Here is a 17,098-nt window from a genome sequence, read left to right as displayed (position 1 = left end):
AACAGGCCCCAATGCTAATAGTTTTTTTTCCTCCTAGAACCAGCTCTGATACCCTTCTCCTGACTGACCTTAGCATTTCCTTTCCTTGCACACAGTGCTATGCACCTCCACTGAAAAGGACCATTATCTGATTTTGTTTCTAAATATCAATGCAATGAAAGATTTATCTCCATATCATCTCCATTTTGACCCACTGGTACAAAACATAGGGGACAGAAAGGGAGAGGCAGAATGGGATAAGTATTTTATTTGTCAGAGGCATTCACAGATACCAATAAGCCTGGGATGGCTGTCCTGTTTGAAGGATCTATTGAAGGATCAAAACATGATGGGAATGTGCTAAAGATGATTCCAAGTCATGCCACGGCATGCCAATATAAACTAACTCATGTAAGCTCAGCTCTCCTTTGAGCTCATCAACCCAATACTTTTTCTAACATCAGTAGGTGCAGTGAGAATTTGTCCATGGTAAAAAGACGCCATTTGCCCACAATGAGAACTACATTAAACCCAGTAAACTGCCAGGAACCATGGAAATATTACAAAAAGAGGGGGGAGAGGAATCCATTATAAACCATCCCCAAATTTTCAATTATAAAGTGGATTTGAATTATAAATGGTTTACAGATGGGTCTGATCTTTGTCATGTGAAACCACCTTCCATTCAAGAAAAACCTAGACAACCACCTGGCAGATATTCTTTGATTTGAATTCAAGCAGGGGGTTGGACTTGATGGCCTTATAGGCCCCTTCCAACTTCACTGTTCTATGATTCTATGAACTGGCACAAGCGTTCATTACAAACAGACTCACTACTGTTGGAGCACAAAATGAGACAATATGGCTCATAAAAGGAGCAGTCGTTTATCAATAGCTGTTTATGGTGAGTAGAAGGAATAAGAAAAAATACTTTATCTGTCTATAAGCAAACTCTACATATCCTTCAAATAAATTTTGATTTGTTTGCTGTATAAAATTGGATCACCATAATCTTTTGACCACAAATATGGGTAGTGTCAACAGTAGGTAGACATTCTCTGGGCATACATTAAAATAAAACAAATGAGCCACAATTCCACAAATCCCATTCTTCTTAATGATAAAACAAACCAAGAGTCATCAAATTTATGTAGAACAAATCACCAGCTGTAGACATACCAGAATTAAATATTTCTCTGATAAGACTGCTTTTTATGAGGAACAAGAAATAATATGTAGGGATCAGCATGGTTCCACCTCTAAGAATGCAGCACCAGATAACACAAACAATCAAAATGATTACTAAAGCAATCTTCCACTAACTTTCATTACACAGATTTCTATTAAGAACTGGTTCATCATGCAAGGGGGAAGAATCCTCTTAGCATATGAAAACAAAACCATACAACAATACCAAAATGTTAAGAAAATGAGTGTTTCTCCCCAAATCGATTCCTGAAGAACTCTGAGATGGAGGAGCAAATGGCATGCCACTCGCATCAGTATAAAGGTGAAGATAGAACTCAAAAATTATTTTAACACATGAGACAGAAAGTCCCATAAGCATATATCCTTGTCCTTGGAAGTAAAGATACAATTAAAAATTTCCTTTAAAGGCACCTAAGCTTCGCTGCCTGAAAGATTTATTGCACTCTGCATAATCGTACAGCAGTGATGTTCTCTTTTGGTGTATAAGTTTCCTTTACTGCTATAATTTTCCAACTCTCCTTTGCCTTGAAAAATGGAAGGATGGACCATTTACAGGTATTTGTAATAGCTGTTGCTCAACACAACCTGTGCAGTCTGCTAATATCTGCTGCTGAATAAATGCTGCAGAAGAAGGCATGTATAATTTTGAGGATTCAGCAGGGCAAAAAGTGCCATTTAGGAAGCGATTGTATTCAAGTTAATTCTCCTGTGCGTCAACAACACATCCACAAACCACTGGCTCAATATAGAAATGCATATACATAGGTATACATTTTTTTTAAAAATCAATTTTATCACTTACGGAATGCAGTATAGAGTTCTTGCAGAGTTAAATAGCCATCATTGTTGTAATCATCAAATCGGAGAAGATCTTCTGGTGTACAATCCAAGAAATCATCTTCTAGCTCTTTGCTTTTCATCAGCTATTGAGAAGAGTAAAAGCAATGAGATGATTAACACTTGCTGCTAATTATAATTTGATACACTCATCAGTGGGAAAACACACAAATGGCCCACTGGACTCTTAGAATAGGTGACGGTGTATAAGGGCTCTACCAGCAAAAGTAGTATTTGATAGCGATTACACCCTTTTCCTTATACTGTTAAAAAACCGCAAGAAGTGTATTGTATAGGATTAACAAGCTGGACGTCAGGGGTTTCATTAGCCACTTTTGTCATTGCATATATGTTATGGACAGTGTCATAGAAGCTACCAACATGATTTTGACCCAACTCCGGGAGGCAGTGGAAGACAGGAGGGACTGGCATGCTCTGGTTCATGGTGTTATGAAGAGTCGGACACGACTAAATGACTAAACAACAACAATATATGTTATGTGGGGGGCACATCGTAGAGAAACAATATATCAGATCTGGTAAGTGAGCAAATCAAAGGCATATTTTTTGTTTCCCAGATATTAAAATGTTCCTGATAAGAGACCAAGAGTCCTTTGTTTACAGTTGAAGTGTCATTTGTTTTATTTATAATTCTCAACATATTTCATTCTGCTGATGACAATTTTTTAAAACCCTACACTTTTAAAAAATGAACCTTCACCTGCTGCATAAAATGTTCAATAAAAGTGAGACCAACCATAACTTCCAGTATCAATCCTGTAAGGATGGATATTACCCTTTGTCTACTTTTATACTGAAAATTGATTAACTTTTTATAATGCTGACAAGCTTCTTTGATTTAATGCCAAGAAAGAAACCACTTTAGCAGCTATGTAGTCAGTGAATTTATGAAACTCTCTCCACAAATGTATTAAAGTTTTAAATGAAAACAACATTTCAATTACCATAGCTGTTAATAGGCTTGTATATGCACAACTTGGTACTCCATGAGTGAGAGGCAGGGTGAATTCAATGTGAGCTTTCCAGGGACTAAGACTGGATTTGGACCAAGAGCAAAAAGGACAAGAACTGATCTCCCACTTCCTTATTGCTAAAGAATGATAAGGGCATTTTCTTGTTGAAAAGAATTATTTTACATTAATTGAAGTAAATACGCAGGGAAGCCTCTCAGATCTAAAATTCAATTTTCTTTGTCTTTTTCTTCCTTTACCACTTGGACATATGAGACTGTAAAGAAATGTAAGGCATCATTCTAGCTATTTTTCCATTGCTGTCTTGGCTGGTGCAATAAAAATAATTTCAGCATACTAAACATGTTTCTTTACACTTTTCTAAATCAATATAATAAATAATCAAAAGCCAATTCAGTAGGTTGTTCTTCAGATGGAACTGGGAGTTGAGGACAATCCCCCGCCCCATTAGAGCAGTGGTCCCCAACCTTGGGCCTCCAGATGTTCTTGCACTACAACTCCTAGAAGCCTTCAGCACCACCTCTGCTGGCCAGGATTTCTGGGAGTTGAAGTCCAAGAACATCTGGGGACCACTGCATTAGAGGAACAGAACTCAAAACGAGCCAAACAGAGAAACGGGCAAACCATCTCATCTAATTCTATGTGCTAAATCCAATTGCTAGTCCTAATTAGACCACACCCATGGAATCCATGGAACTTATATCATATTGACTTAACCATTTGATGGGTCTACTCTAGTTGGAACTAACAACTGGACTTATCCATATGAGACTTAAATATGGCTCACAGGATGTTGCACCGTTGGTAGGAGTCCCTGCCTGTGCCCTGTCAAGCCAATTGTTAGAGGGACTTTTATACTAAGTTAAAGGAAGAGGCACTTAAAGGTCCTCCAAGGTGTGCTTTACATCTTTTTTTTTCTTCCTCCTCTGCAGCCTAATAGTTACTACATTCTTTTGTAAAACTGTTGTGTTTTGTGCAAAGGGACATTAATGAACTGTGGAGAAAAGTGGAAAATTGGTCAACCGTGTCTGACGGGTAACCTAGGTTTCATTAAGAGGAAACCCACAGATCGATGGAAATCCTGAAAGGTTGAAAAACATGGAGCCCTGAAATATAGGATCCCTTGTTTTTTCCCTTCCTTCCACTGTCCCCCCTTCAACATAATAATGGGTGCTTTTCTGTCTCTCCTTCATACACATCCACAAACTATAGAAGAACAGGCAACTTGGAATTATTCCAGATGTTGCCAAACTGCAACTAGAGGCTGACAGGTCTCAGGTTGCTAGCTGAAATTTCGGAGAATCATTATGCTTTTCCAGGCCTCCAGGCAGAGCGACAGGCAAGTAATATTAAAGGAAGTTCAATGCTTATGTGTGACATGACTTTAAAGCATGAACACCCATCTCCACTCATTCTTGGAAGGGACAACATGAGCTGAGTTTTGCCAGGATTCTGGACCCATTTGCCCAGATTCTCCTTGTGCCTGTTTCCACAACCAGCTGGCCCAGAAGCAGCTCCGATGCTGGCCTAGCCGACATCTTGACAACACAGAGATATACCTGTGTACTATCACAAGGTTCTGTCCTCTCATGCTGAAACTCAGGAACTGGGCTGCTGCTGCCCTGGCAGCAATAACTGCAACTCCCATCATCCCTCACCATTGCCTGTGCTGGCCAGTCCTGATGGAACCTTCAGTCCAGCTACATCTGGAGGGCCCTAAGTAGCTGATCTCTGCTCTAGAACTTGGACAAGAATGATAGTGCTGGTTTAGCAGTGCAGATATGATCCAGCTTCATTCCAAGGACAGGAGCCATAAGCTGCAGGAAACCAGTTCAGTTTACACTACAATGTCATTCTTGAGTGACTATTCTCTCTCTCTCTCTCTCTCTCTCTCTCTCTCTCTCTCTCCTTTTTTTTTTTTTTTTGCTGTGACAGCAGTATAGTGATTTCTATTCCACTGTATTGCTATTGTAAGGAGAAAAGTAAATTGTTGTAAATGCAAATTATTGTATGAAGAAAAACCACGGGGAGAGGTCTTTGCTAAAGTAAGGATAAAACTAGTGCACTACTCCTGATACTAAGTGATTCAGATCACTCTGAGAGAAAATGTGTACTATAACAATGCAAACTCATCCAGGATCTTAGGGATATTCAAGACCCCTTTGCAATGTATTCCCCAGGTTGTATTCACCAGGTTGAATGACAGGCATTTTGCTAGTTAAATAATGAATACTTCTTCCATTAGTCCATTCATAACATATAGCAGCTAATCCTCATATATGATTGCATCTATACTTTGCTTTGTCAGTGATTCACATACTAAGACATTTTATATCTTCTCAGCCAGGCAAATATTATCACGTCAGCGCTCCACCAATTAGGGTTCCGTCATGTGTTAAGCACATATTGTATGTAATGCAATCTGCCCTGCTCTGATCTGTCATAAGAATTCAGCCAAGGAGATGGTTTTGCTAACAACTCATTCTCAGTATCACAACATATTTCGCTATTGTGATAATTAAGATGCATGGATAATTATGCACTGACCAAGGGGTACATTTTAATACATTAACAAACAAACAGAGCAGCTGATGAAATAAGTGTATTGCTCTTGTTATGTATTATCAAGTTATTGCTGACTTATGACAACCCTATGGATCAGTGACCTCCAAGTACTGTAGTCCTAACATTAACAACCCTGTGGAAGTCTTGCAAGCTAAAGGCCATGGCTTCCCTTACTGAGGGATATGGCTAGAAAAACTTTCACTTTTCAATATTGCTCGAAGAACTTTCACTTTTTCTAGCAATATTGTCTTCTCTTCTCTTCTTGTGATGAAAGTACATCCAAAGTATAGCCATTTAGTGAGAGTTCAGATTTGGTGTTCTGTAGAACTACCGTAATTTATTTGTCTTTCTGGAAACCATGATATCCATAAAGCTTTTCCCCAACACCATATATTTAATTATTTTTTTCTTATATTGAATGTCAGCTGAACTCACTGTCCAGCTTTCACATCTCTATATAATAATCAGGAACACCATAAATGATCTTGGTTTGAGCAACACATCATTACTTTTCAGGATCTTAACTCATTCCCTCATTGCTGCCTTTCCAAGTCTCAGTCTTCTGATTTATTGACTGCAGTCTCCTTTAAGACTGATGACTGAAAAAAAAAGGCATTGATGACTTTTTATTCAATGACTCAATTTATTCATGAACATCATTATGTAATTCCTCTGTAGTCATTTCTGTCTTCATGTTCAGCTGCAATAAAAATTTTGCACTTTCTTCTTTAACCTTCCTGAACAGACATTTCAACTTCTTATTTTCCAGCAATAATATAGTGTCACCGCCACATCTTAAATTATTGAGATTTCTTTGAACTTTTAAAACTTTTCTTCTGCTGATTCTAATTGAGCTTTTCATGTGACACGTTCTATGTACACATTGAATAGAAATGGAGGTAAAGTGCACTCTTCTTTGATGCCCGGGGCAGCAAGTAATTGCTCTGTTTCTCCATATTCTGTCCTAACAGTAGTGTCTCAGCTACACATCAGGACAATCATGTAGTACACTCATTTTTTTAAGAAACATCGGTAGCTTTTTTTTATTTATTTATTTATTTATTTATTTATTTATTTATTTATTTATTTATTTATTTATTTATTTATTTATTTATTTATTTATTTATTTATACCCTGTCCCTCTAGACCATGTCTACTCGGGGCGGCTTACAACATAAAATATATCAATATAAAATATATATAATCATAAAAAATACAATTACTATATTAGTTAAAAACAATTAATTTAAGAAAGGATTACCAAGATGGGGTAGGATAAGGAAAGAAGAAATTAAAAAAGACTTAGCTGACTGGAGGGAAGGCTTGCCTAAATAGCCAAGTTTTTAACTTCCTTTTAAAAGCACCCAGCAAGGGTGCCAGCCGAATTTCTGTTGGGAGGGTGTTCCACCGCCGAGGGGCCACCGCCGAGAAGGCCCAGTTTCTAGTTTTTTCCTTCTGAGCCTCTCTCGGCGTCAGACCCCTCAGTCATCTCTGCTGGCTATGACGGGTGATCCTGGTAGATCTGTGTGGGAGAAGACGATCTGCCAAATATTGAGGTCCCAAACCGTGATCTATGATCATGATCTTTTCATGATCTATGCAGTCAAAGGCTTTACAATAAACTTTGAAACAGACTCCTCTGGAATTTTTTGGCACAAACCAGTAATCAACATTCATTTACAACATGATCTCTAATGCTTCTTCCTTTTCTGAATCCTACCAGGCCATTTTCAGTCTGTGGACCACTGTTTTGTTTTCCACATTTACTGCCATACTGTTTTACGAATAAACATAGGAGAACAAACCAATCTGCTAATTGTGCAAGAATTTATATTTGTAATTGATTTAGTGTTTGGGCTTTTAAGTGATTTGGAAGCTATCTCCAGTCTCTCTAGAAGGTGAAAGGAGAATTAAACATTAAATAAAAGTCAAGGCTTTTAATGCTTTAAATTCTAGCTTGACATTTCAATAACAACAGTAACTACTAAAAACAACCTAATTATGGGCATGTTAGAAAATTGTGGGAAATAATGGTCTCTGATCAATTCGTTTTTTTGCAGAATTCCCTGGTAATTTTTTTTATCAAAATGTCTTTTAAACAGATGTTCATAAATGTTGATTAAATAATGTATTTACTGGACTAAATACATTATTTAGTTGCCACTCATCCCCCCCCTTAGGAAATAGTACTGGTCCACATGGTTAGTTTTTCCAAAAGTGGCCAGCACTTTGTTTATCAGACTAGAGCCCTTGGATGTCCATGGATGCCCCTAAAGCCCTACTAGCATAGTCAACTGTGAAACCTCTAGGGGTTGTAGTTGAGCACAAATTTGGGAACTGGTAGGTCAACTGAATCTTGCTGCTAGAGACCAGGGAGAAATTCATTTTGTTTGCATTTTAATACAAACTAAATTATCTGAATTTTCTGAATGACAGATTGTAACCCTTATATTTCTTTTCCTTTCCCCCATCCCCCCAATTCTCGAGATTTTGGGATGCAGTCCTCTGTTCAAAAATGTCCACAAATATGTGTACATTAGTGAAAACCAAACATTAGAGATTCATCCTATTCACTGCCGCTTGTAAAATCCCAGCAGGAAAGAAAGCTGAAAGTATATCCAATGAGTCTCTACGATAGATTGGCCCGATCCACAGCTCCTGGACCAAGGGGAGGATCACACTTTGTCTCATTTCGGTATGTGGGATGCCACCAAATTCAAGCATTGAGGAACTCTCTTCAGGTGTTACAGAATTCAATTTCCTGAACACACAAAGAAGAGAAGGGCTGGCTCCACTTTGTCATAATTTCCTCCACCCAGATGTCAACACGTCTAAAGAGGAGAGATTCTTGCTTGCATGTAGGCGCTATACATGCACAAGAATGCCAATTTTCCAGGATTTTGTGGTGGTGGTGGAAGGCCTACAAGCAAGCAGAAACCTTTCCTCTTTAGGCTCTGTTGTCATTCACAGGAAAAAGCAAGGATGAAGGGGACAGGGCTATATGTTCCACCTCACAGAATCATAGAATCATGTTGTTGGAATGGGCCTATAATGCCAATGAGTCCAACTCCCTGCTCAATGCAGGAATACAAATAAAAGGATATCTGCCAGGTGGTTGCCTAAGTTTCTCTGAATGTCTCCAGCATTGGAGCACTTACCACCTCTCAGGGTATTTGGTTCCATTGCCATACTGCCCTAACAGTTAGGACGTTTTTCCTGATACTCAATTCAATTGAGTGGGCTGATTGAGAACAGATCTTGCCCCACTTCTGTATGATAGCCTTCAAGTATTTGAAAAGTGCCATCATATCTCCCCTTCATTTTCTTTTCTCAAGGCCAAATATGCCCCTTTATTTCAGTCTTTCCTCCTAGGGCTCGGTTTCCAGCCCTCTGATCATCCTTGTTGCCCTCCTCTAAACATGTTCCAATTTGTCAGCATCTTTCTTGAAGTGCGGTGTCCAGAACTGGACACAATGCTCAAGATGAGGCCTAACCAGTGGTGAATTGAGGGGGACTAGTACTTCCTGAGATTTGGAGATTATACTTCTGTTAACACAACCTAAAATAACATTTGCCTTTTTTATATAGTCGTATCACATTGTTGGCTCATATGCAGCTTGTGATCTATCATGATTCCTAGATCCTTCTCGCTTGTCATGTTACTGGGTCAAGTATCTCCCATCTTGTAACTGTGTTTTTGGTTTCTTTTTCCTAGGTTAAGTACTTTGTATTTATCCCTGTTATATTTCATTCTGTTGCTTTCAGCCCAGTGCTCAAGCCTATCCAGATCATTTTAAATTTTGTTTCTGTCTTCCAGGGTATTAGCTATTCCACCCTATTTTGTATCATCTGCAATTTGCTTAACGTTCAATGCACCCCCTGATCCAGGTTATTAATAAAAATGTTGAAGAGCACTGGGCCCAGGACTAACTAACAGTTGTTTTATCTAGCCCACACCTAATTAGCTTGCTAATCAGAATACAATGGGGCATTTTGTCAAAGGTTTTGCTGAAGTCAAGCTATATGATATCTGATTCCCTCTGTCTATCAGGGAGGTTACCCAATCAAAAAAATGAGATCAGATTAGTCTGGCAGGATTGTTCTTGACAAATCTCTGTTGGCTTCTAGTTATTACTGTTTTGTTTTCTAGGTGCTTGCATAGTGACTGCTTTATAATTTATTCCAGAATTTTCCCTGGGATTGATGTCAGGCTGACTGGTCTGTAATTTCCAGGTTCTTCCTTTTTGCCCTTTTTGTAGGTAGGAACAACAAAAACATCATGCAATCATCTAGTATCTCATCCATTTCGCATGATTTCAAGAAAATAATAGGCAGTGGTTCTTAAAGAGTTCTTCAGCCAGTTTCTTCAATACTCTTGGCTGTAATTCATCCAGCCCTGGAGATCTGAACTCATTCAGATAGTAAGTTGTAGTAAGTTGTAGTAAGTCTGTAGTAAGTTGATTATTTGTTTATCTATCTCCAGTTGCAATCCTGTCCTTTCCAATTGTCTGCCTCAGTTCAGGAAAGCGAAATGCGTAACACCTAAGATTTACTAGGGTCTGAAGGCTCACAGGTTTTTTTCTTCTTTTAAAAATATACTAACTACCTGGAGCATCTAGAAGATAAAGCTCTTGGTGCAGATTAGAATGGAGATTGCAAATGCCTCTAGGAATGAAGGTATATGATGAGGTGTCATTCCTTCTGAAGATATTGTTGTGAACTTCCCCAAAGACCTAGGAACCATCAGTCAAAGGAAAGGTTGTCCCTCCCCAAAACAAGACAATACAAAACCCACCACAGTGGGATTTGTTTTTTGAAAAAATTAATGGGAAGGAAGAAAAGTAACTTTTTCTCTCATCAGCTCTCTGTAGAAGATTAGGTAAAATTTATTTTTCTTTTCCACTTTGGGAGAGAAAAAGTGAAAATAAGAGAGTTTTTTCCCTGTGAAATGGCTTTGTTCAAAGAGAGGAGTGATTCATATGGAATCCCACAGGTGAGGTAGTGAGTGAAATTGTAGAACCTTATTTTTTTAAAGCTAGCACTGCTGTGCATGTGTGCCGGAGTAGAAAGTATGGTTTGTTTGGGTCTGTTGCCTTTGCACAGAGCTTAGAAGGGCTACTTTTTTGACCACTGCTTCAAGAACCTACAGGCAGTTTGGCCTCTAAGGAATTCTGTGAACTGTCATCCAAGGCTACAACTTTATTCAGCTCTGCTTTTGCAAGCCTACTTATAGTACTTTGACACCTTGCACCATCTGACATAGATTTTAAGGTCTATAAATTGTACATAGAGAAAAGTAATAGTAAACTCTGGAATTGGCTAGTTGGATTCTAAGTGCATTTCTATGATGATGACAAGGGAAAACTGAAAGCACCCTCATGCTTATGCTGGGCAAGAGATAGTGGTCTTCTGCAAAAGCAATAACACACTTATTTTTTAAAACACTGAGGTCATTTCTTTAAACTTACAAGAATGCTTATCCATAATACAACAAATCTTTAAAACTGAGTCAATTAGTTATCCAAACCTCAGTTTGCTTTTCTGGGTTTAATATTTCATGGCTTGAACCCAGTTGGCAGCCCGAACTAGAGTACACCGGCTGAATCAATGAGATTTATGTAAATGTTGACTTTCAGCAATGGATTCAGCAAACCATAACAAGAGAATTTAGGGCAGTGATTCCCAGCCTTGGTTCCCCAGATGCACTTGAACTAAAACTCCCAGTGGTCTTCACCACAAGCTGTGCTGGCCAGGAATTCTGGGAGTTTCCAGTCCATCTGCACACCCAAGGTTGGGAAACACTGATGTAGGCCTATGGCTTCAGTTTGATATGAGTTGACCATTCTCAAAAATTCATGGAGGCAAGGAAAACCACCAAAGGCCAGGTCTGCAATTGTTAGAGATTTGTCTTTGACATCCAGATTAGATCAAGAGTCTGTCCAATCCAGCATCATCTGTCAGATGGTAACCCAAATAATATTTGTAAGTGCATAGGAAGAGCATAAATGCAGCAGCAAGCTGACTTTATCAGGAACATACCAAAAAGCAGTGTGGTTTATGGTTCAGCTGGAAAGACCCAGCTTTTGTTTCCGCTCAGCCATAAACCTCATTGGGTGACCTTGGGCTGGTTATTCTCTTCTATCCTGATCTAACCCACAGGGTTGTTATGATAATGTGGTGAGGAGGAGATACATGTGTACCATCTTCAATTCAGTGGAGGAAAAGCAGGAAAAGTAATTCCTGCCCCCACCCCACTATTTTGGTGACATTTAAAAAATGTTTTTTATTTTGTATTGATAATAACTTTTCTGCCACTGCAAAAGGGAGCTGTGTGTTTAAGTGAGAAAAAAAGTTGTTGGCAAATTTTAGCCTTTCAAAGAATCATGGAGAATTGGGAGAGAGGTTGTGCTTGCTAGTTTTCGAATACAAATATTTTTCAATGCAAATAAACTTATTTGTCTGCAAGCAGGGCATGTTTAAAGAAAAGATGAAAGCTAACACAAGCCTATATTTGCAGGGGAAAGTAAAGAGGAGGTAATATCGAAGAGCATATTCTTATTCTGCAAAATGCTCTTAACAGAACAGCATAACATTTCTGCCTTCTAAGGCAGACATAACTTCAGCTATGGTGAGAGATTTCGTTGTCTAACTTTGAAAAGGGTTTCACAAATGGCTGTTCTCAGGAGAATCCCACCATGCTTACGTTTAATTTACACTTTGAACGGAAAATGCTGTCCCCTTCATAATTCCATTTGCAATGAGCAACAAACCCACCTGAGCCAATTCAGAACTGCTGAGGTGCCCATCACCATTTATATCCAAGTGATTAAACATATCTTCCACTAAGAAGCGCTTCTGGGCTCTGTCCTCTCCTGGGTGATTCTTCTGCTTCTGCCCGTGAGCCTGAAGGTCTAGGAGAATACCTTTTAGTTGGCTGTAATCTGCCATAGTGCATGTGTCACCTAAAAGATAAGACACCATTAACTAGGTACATCTGTTTGGCTGTGTTTTTGACTAGCAAGACAAATTGCTGCCAGAGGCAGATGACCTACATCTCAAAAGTAATGCTTTAGGACAAACCTTGGTAGATCTCCTTTAGTAAATTACAGGATGTTCCCCTCTCTAAATCCAGCCTCCAAGGAAATTCAGCCACATTTAACTTTACAGATTATATAGTCTCACTCAGCAGACAACAGTGTAAAATGTAATAATCCACTGGCAGGGTTACATTTCCTCTAGATACTTCTTAAAAGTAAATGCATATGTTGAGTAAATGTGAAGAAGAATGCATACATACATGCACAAACGCTAAATCAATCGGTCCGGAATCTGTATTGTTTTTTCCCCGTACATAATCCCAGTTTGTATGTCCCTCTGCATTTCCAAATGGTGCAGGGCAGTTTTTCTGACAAACCTTGGAGATTAGGCTGTCTTTAAAGTGTGGTTCAAAGAAATCTTCCACAACAGATTTGCACATCAGAAAAAAAAAAAAAAAAAAAGTCTGTGAGGCTCAAACTAGCTCATACCATCTTTTCAGTCATCATCCATGAAACTAGAGAGAGGGCTAAATGGTGGGTTAGATGTGGGGATGACTGGATTCGGTATGTTGTGAAATTTTAAAGGCAATGGGTTGGTACACACTGCAGACAGGAACATCACACAATTTTGTTTTTGCCTGCATGGGCATGTTTAAAATCTGGCATTTGTTCCTTCCCAGAAATCTATACATCCAGGTAAATTTCACTAGTATAGCTATTTCTAATACAGACTTTTTGCATCTGCCTGTCATATAGCTGATAAAAATTCAGGACTAATGTGATTCAATGCTCAAGGATTCAGACATATACTTTAAGAGTTAATAAGCCTGAGATTGGATGGATGAATCTGTCTGTAATTATTTCATCTACTTTTTAATTGTATTAGTTTCCAGTTCTTTCTGTCTTGAATATGACAAAATCTGCAGTGTTTTGTAAATTCCCACTAAAATCTGATAGGAAATTCTTATTCATCATTAGCCTACATGCACAGATATCCACCTAGGCATTCAGCTTGGTTTCAAGTCCTCACATGCTTGTCACCCAGGCCTGTAGGCAGAGGTTTTGTATTGAGCTGGTGGCCTGAAAGTGTTGAGAGTGGTCAGCACAGTTAAAGGAGGAGGCACTGAAATGCAATACTTATAAATGTACTATGCCCCATCCAGATAACTGGTTCCACATTTTTTACCAGGAAGTAAATATGAAGATATGAAATGCAAGTACAGCCCAACAAGATCAAGAACCATTCCATTCCAATTGTGGGAGCAGGGGTCAAATGGCTGTTTGTTGTATCTTGGACACTCCCCCCCCCCACAGCTACAAATCTTGCCATGTTGTATCAGATCCAGATGAAAAGATGCCACCAACCTCTGCTCTACTCAACAGCTTCCTCTGAGGGTCTATAAACTAAAAAAAAAACAACCTCCTCTTACATAACAAATAGCACAGATAGTTAAACAGCACTTCTAGTTTTTTAAAAAAGGGACAGATTGTCTCAGTCCAAATCCTCAAAACACTTGACTTTGATGTCTTCCACGTTCTCAATGGAGGAAAATCCCATTAAGTACAATATTAATATATAAAAATGTCTAACCAGAATAGAATATTGGACTGGGCCAGAGGCTGGAATCGCTAGTTACAAGTGACTGCTGTCGGAGCTTGTTCCCCCGTGCCTCTTTGTGAATGGCAGGGAATTCTTCTGACCTGCCACAATGCAACAGGGCACTTTTCCAACGGTTCAAAGAAGCAGTGTGGGAATGGCATGGAGGTGAGGGGGCTGCTCTACCTCTTCCCAGTTTGAGGGGCCACGGTCTCATAATTTGGCATGGAAACTTCCTGCTGAATTACAGGACTGGCAATTCTTTGATACTGAAAATCCAACCCTGTTAATTATTAATTAGACACAACACACACAAAATGTCTGAAATCCTGTTTATTTTTTTTTTTTAGGCAAGTGGAAGGCAATTGGTGTAATATCCACTTGCTTCTAGCCAGCAACTGTGTAATGTTTGGAATGGGGAAAAAATAACAGCCTCATACTTTAGAAGCAAGTCTGTCAGATGGGAAAAGCAGACAGACAAGAGTAGCCTTGAAATATAGCAAGTGTGAGGGAGGAACCCAGTCCAGTTGCAATTATGTCTCCTATAGAATTTTCCTAAAGGAGCATTTTACACAAATAGAAGGATAAAAATAGTTTTTATGTTTTCAAGCTAGAAATACGCAATTACACCATAACATTGAAAACATTCCCCAGTGAATACCCTTTATATGGGCCTGGAGAGCAACTTATTCTGATTTAAGAGACTTGTACTTGAGCCTCTAATTCTATTTAATTTTAAGTAATAATAGGTTGAAAACTGCATATAAATTTAAGGGCTGTTACTACTCCTGGTATTAAATACAACAGACATGACCTCTATTTCCATATATGAAAGAATTTAATACAGAGATTTGAGAGGGGGAGTTGTGGGAAAAGATGCAGAAATGTTATATTTTTATATTTTACACACATTGTATGAAGGAGAGGAGATGGCTCCAGTGGTGGACAGAAACACAGTTTATTCAGCTGATACCTTTTTGCTTAAGGCATGGGTAAAATTAAGCAATTATTTTTTTTCTCTATGTGTCCCATTACAAATGACAAAGATTAAAAGAGCAACTTATAGAAAGGCTGAGCAACCTGTAGTACTCTGGCCCTTGTTAGGGCTGCTTGTTTTTAATGGCCACTGTAGTAGCTCTGTGGTTGGGGAAGGCGCCAGAGCGTTCTCCTGCACAATAGAGACCTGTAAGAGTTTGGAGCAGCCTGCTTTTTAGGAGATGTGTCAAGCAAGGGAATGAACAGGTAGAGACAGAAAGAGATTAGCTATATCATTTGGCAGCTGCCATTTTGCCGACACCAGTTTTGCCAATGGCATTTCACCATTGTGATTTGAGTAACAGCAGAGACAGTGAGGACGGTAAAAATTATGTAGTGGTGCATGCCGTACGATCAGAGTCCTAAGCAGCCAGTTTGCCCACTTGTGTCTCTGTAGTGAGGAGTGGGAACATGGATTCACACACTTGGCATGCTAGCAAGGATTCTGTGTTGACATCAGATCAATTAAATGATACACTATCATGCTAGAAGTGTCAGAGGGTGGCATTCTTTTATGCAGTCAGCAGAGTAGTCATGTGACTCACCAAGTAATATTAAAAGATAAATCGACTCAGTTAAAAATGCTGCCTGTGATTAGCCATTCATACAAAAGTAATGTCCATTCATGAAAAATAAACTGACATTCATGAAAAATAAACTGAAGCACAATTAGCTTATCCAGATTCATCTTTTCCTTGAACTGGTCATTCCAATTCTCTCTCAAGGTCATGTGCCATTGTATTTTCAAGACAGAAATCTACTCTGATGTATCACTCTGGCATCTGAAGACACATGCAGAATCAGCATAAAACAATAATACAGATTCATGGTGGAAGACGTTAGCTTCTTTTTCCCCCCAAAGAAACCAGGGTCCTATTTTGACAGAGATAGCCTGGCTAAAGTTATCCTTGGTCCAGTTTTGTTTATATTATTGCTAGGGGTTGTACATAGGTGTGCCTTTGAATATTGTCTGAAAATCTCAAGTGATATGGAGTAGTATAGCATGACTGTTAATTGGAACTGGGGCATATTAAGTTACTTTGCTGTTTGTTTTTTTTACAGTTTTACTGTGGGGTAAGATGTATTATTTCACTAAGATTTTAGCTAAATGTTGGTTTTATCTGTTTTTATATCTTTTAATAATTTTGTAAGTCACCTTGAGCACTATCTTTTAGTAGAAAGGTAGGGTGTAAACATCATCATCATCATTATTGTATACTACCAAGCACTTTCAGAGACGTGGTGCTGCTGCAGGTTAAACTGCAGAAGCCTCTGTGCTGCAAGCTCAGAAGACCACGATGGAATGATCTCCTGCCAACCTAGCAGTTCAAAAGCATGTAAAATGCGAGTAGATAAATAGGTACCACCACAGTGGGAAGGTAACAGCATTCCATGTCTAATTGCGCTGGCAACGTGACCACGGAAACTGTCTACAGACAAACGCTGGCTCTACAGCTTGGAAATGGGGATGACCACCATGCCCTAGAGTCAGACACAACTGGACTTTGTCATCTGTGTTGGCATCTAGTCCATTTCCAGGTCTAATTCAAAATGCTCATGTTAACCTTTAAACACCAACAAGGATTGAAGACAGATCCCCCATGTATTGACTCCTTCCACATTCTATCTTTTCAAAAATTTAGGACCATATTCCAAACATCTTCAAGTTCAGAGATTGGGAAAAACACCTTTTTGGAATTAACCCACAGAATGTCACAGCCAGGATGACCACCACTCTGACTTTTCTTCATTGTCTTGCCAAATGAAGTACAGTGAGTAGGCTACTAGAGAGAAGGTGTTTTCAGTAGCGGACATTGAGGGTTGCCAGGTCTCAGAGAACAGGGATG

General features: G+C 39.0%; 1 protein-coding gene across 2 annotated transcripts in view; it reads right to left on the bottom strand.

The window, feature by feature from the left end:
- The window catches only part of FSTL4 (follistatin like 4), a 573,664-nt gene that overhangs the window by 246,740 nt on the left and 309,826 nt on the right, over positions 1–17,098 (bottom strand). For both annotated transcript variants that reach the window (XM_072990161.2, XM_072990162.2), the window contains exons 5-6: positions 12,357–12,544; positions 1,991–2,111 (exon numbers count right to left, since the gene is read on the bottom strand). In XM_072990161.2, coding sequence (XP_072846262.2) covers positions 1,991–2,111; positions 12,357–12,544 — 309 coding nt within the window. The remainder of the gene's footprint in view (positions 1–1,990; positions 2,112–12,356; positions 12,545–17,098) is intronic.

This window comes from Pogona vitticeps, chromosome 2, assembly GCF_051106095.1.
Source record: "Pogona vitticeps strain Pit_001003342236 chromosome 2, PviZW2.1, whole genome shotgun sequence".
NCBI lineage: Eukaryota > Metazoa > Chordata > Lepidosauria > Squamata > Agamidae > Pogona > Pogona vitticeps.
Note: the sequence above shows the minus strand (reverse complement) of the source record. Positions and strands in the feature narration are given on the sequence as shown.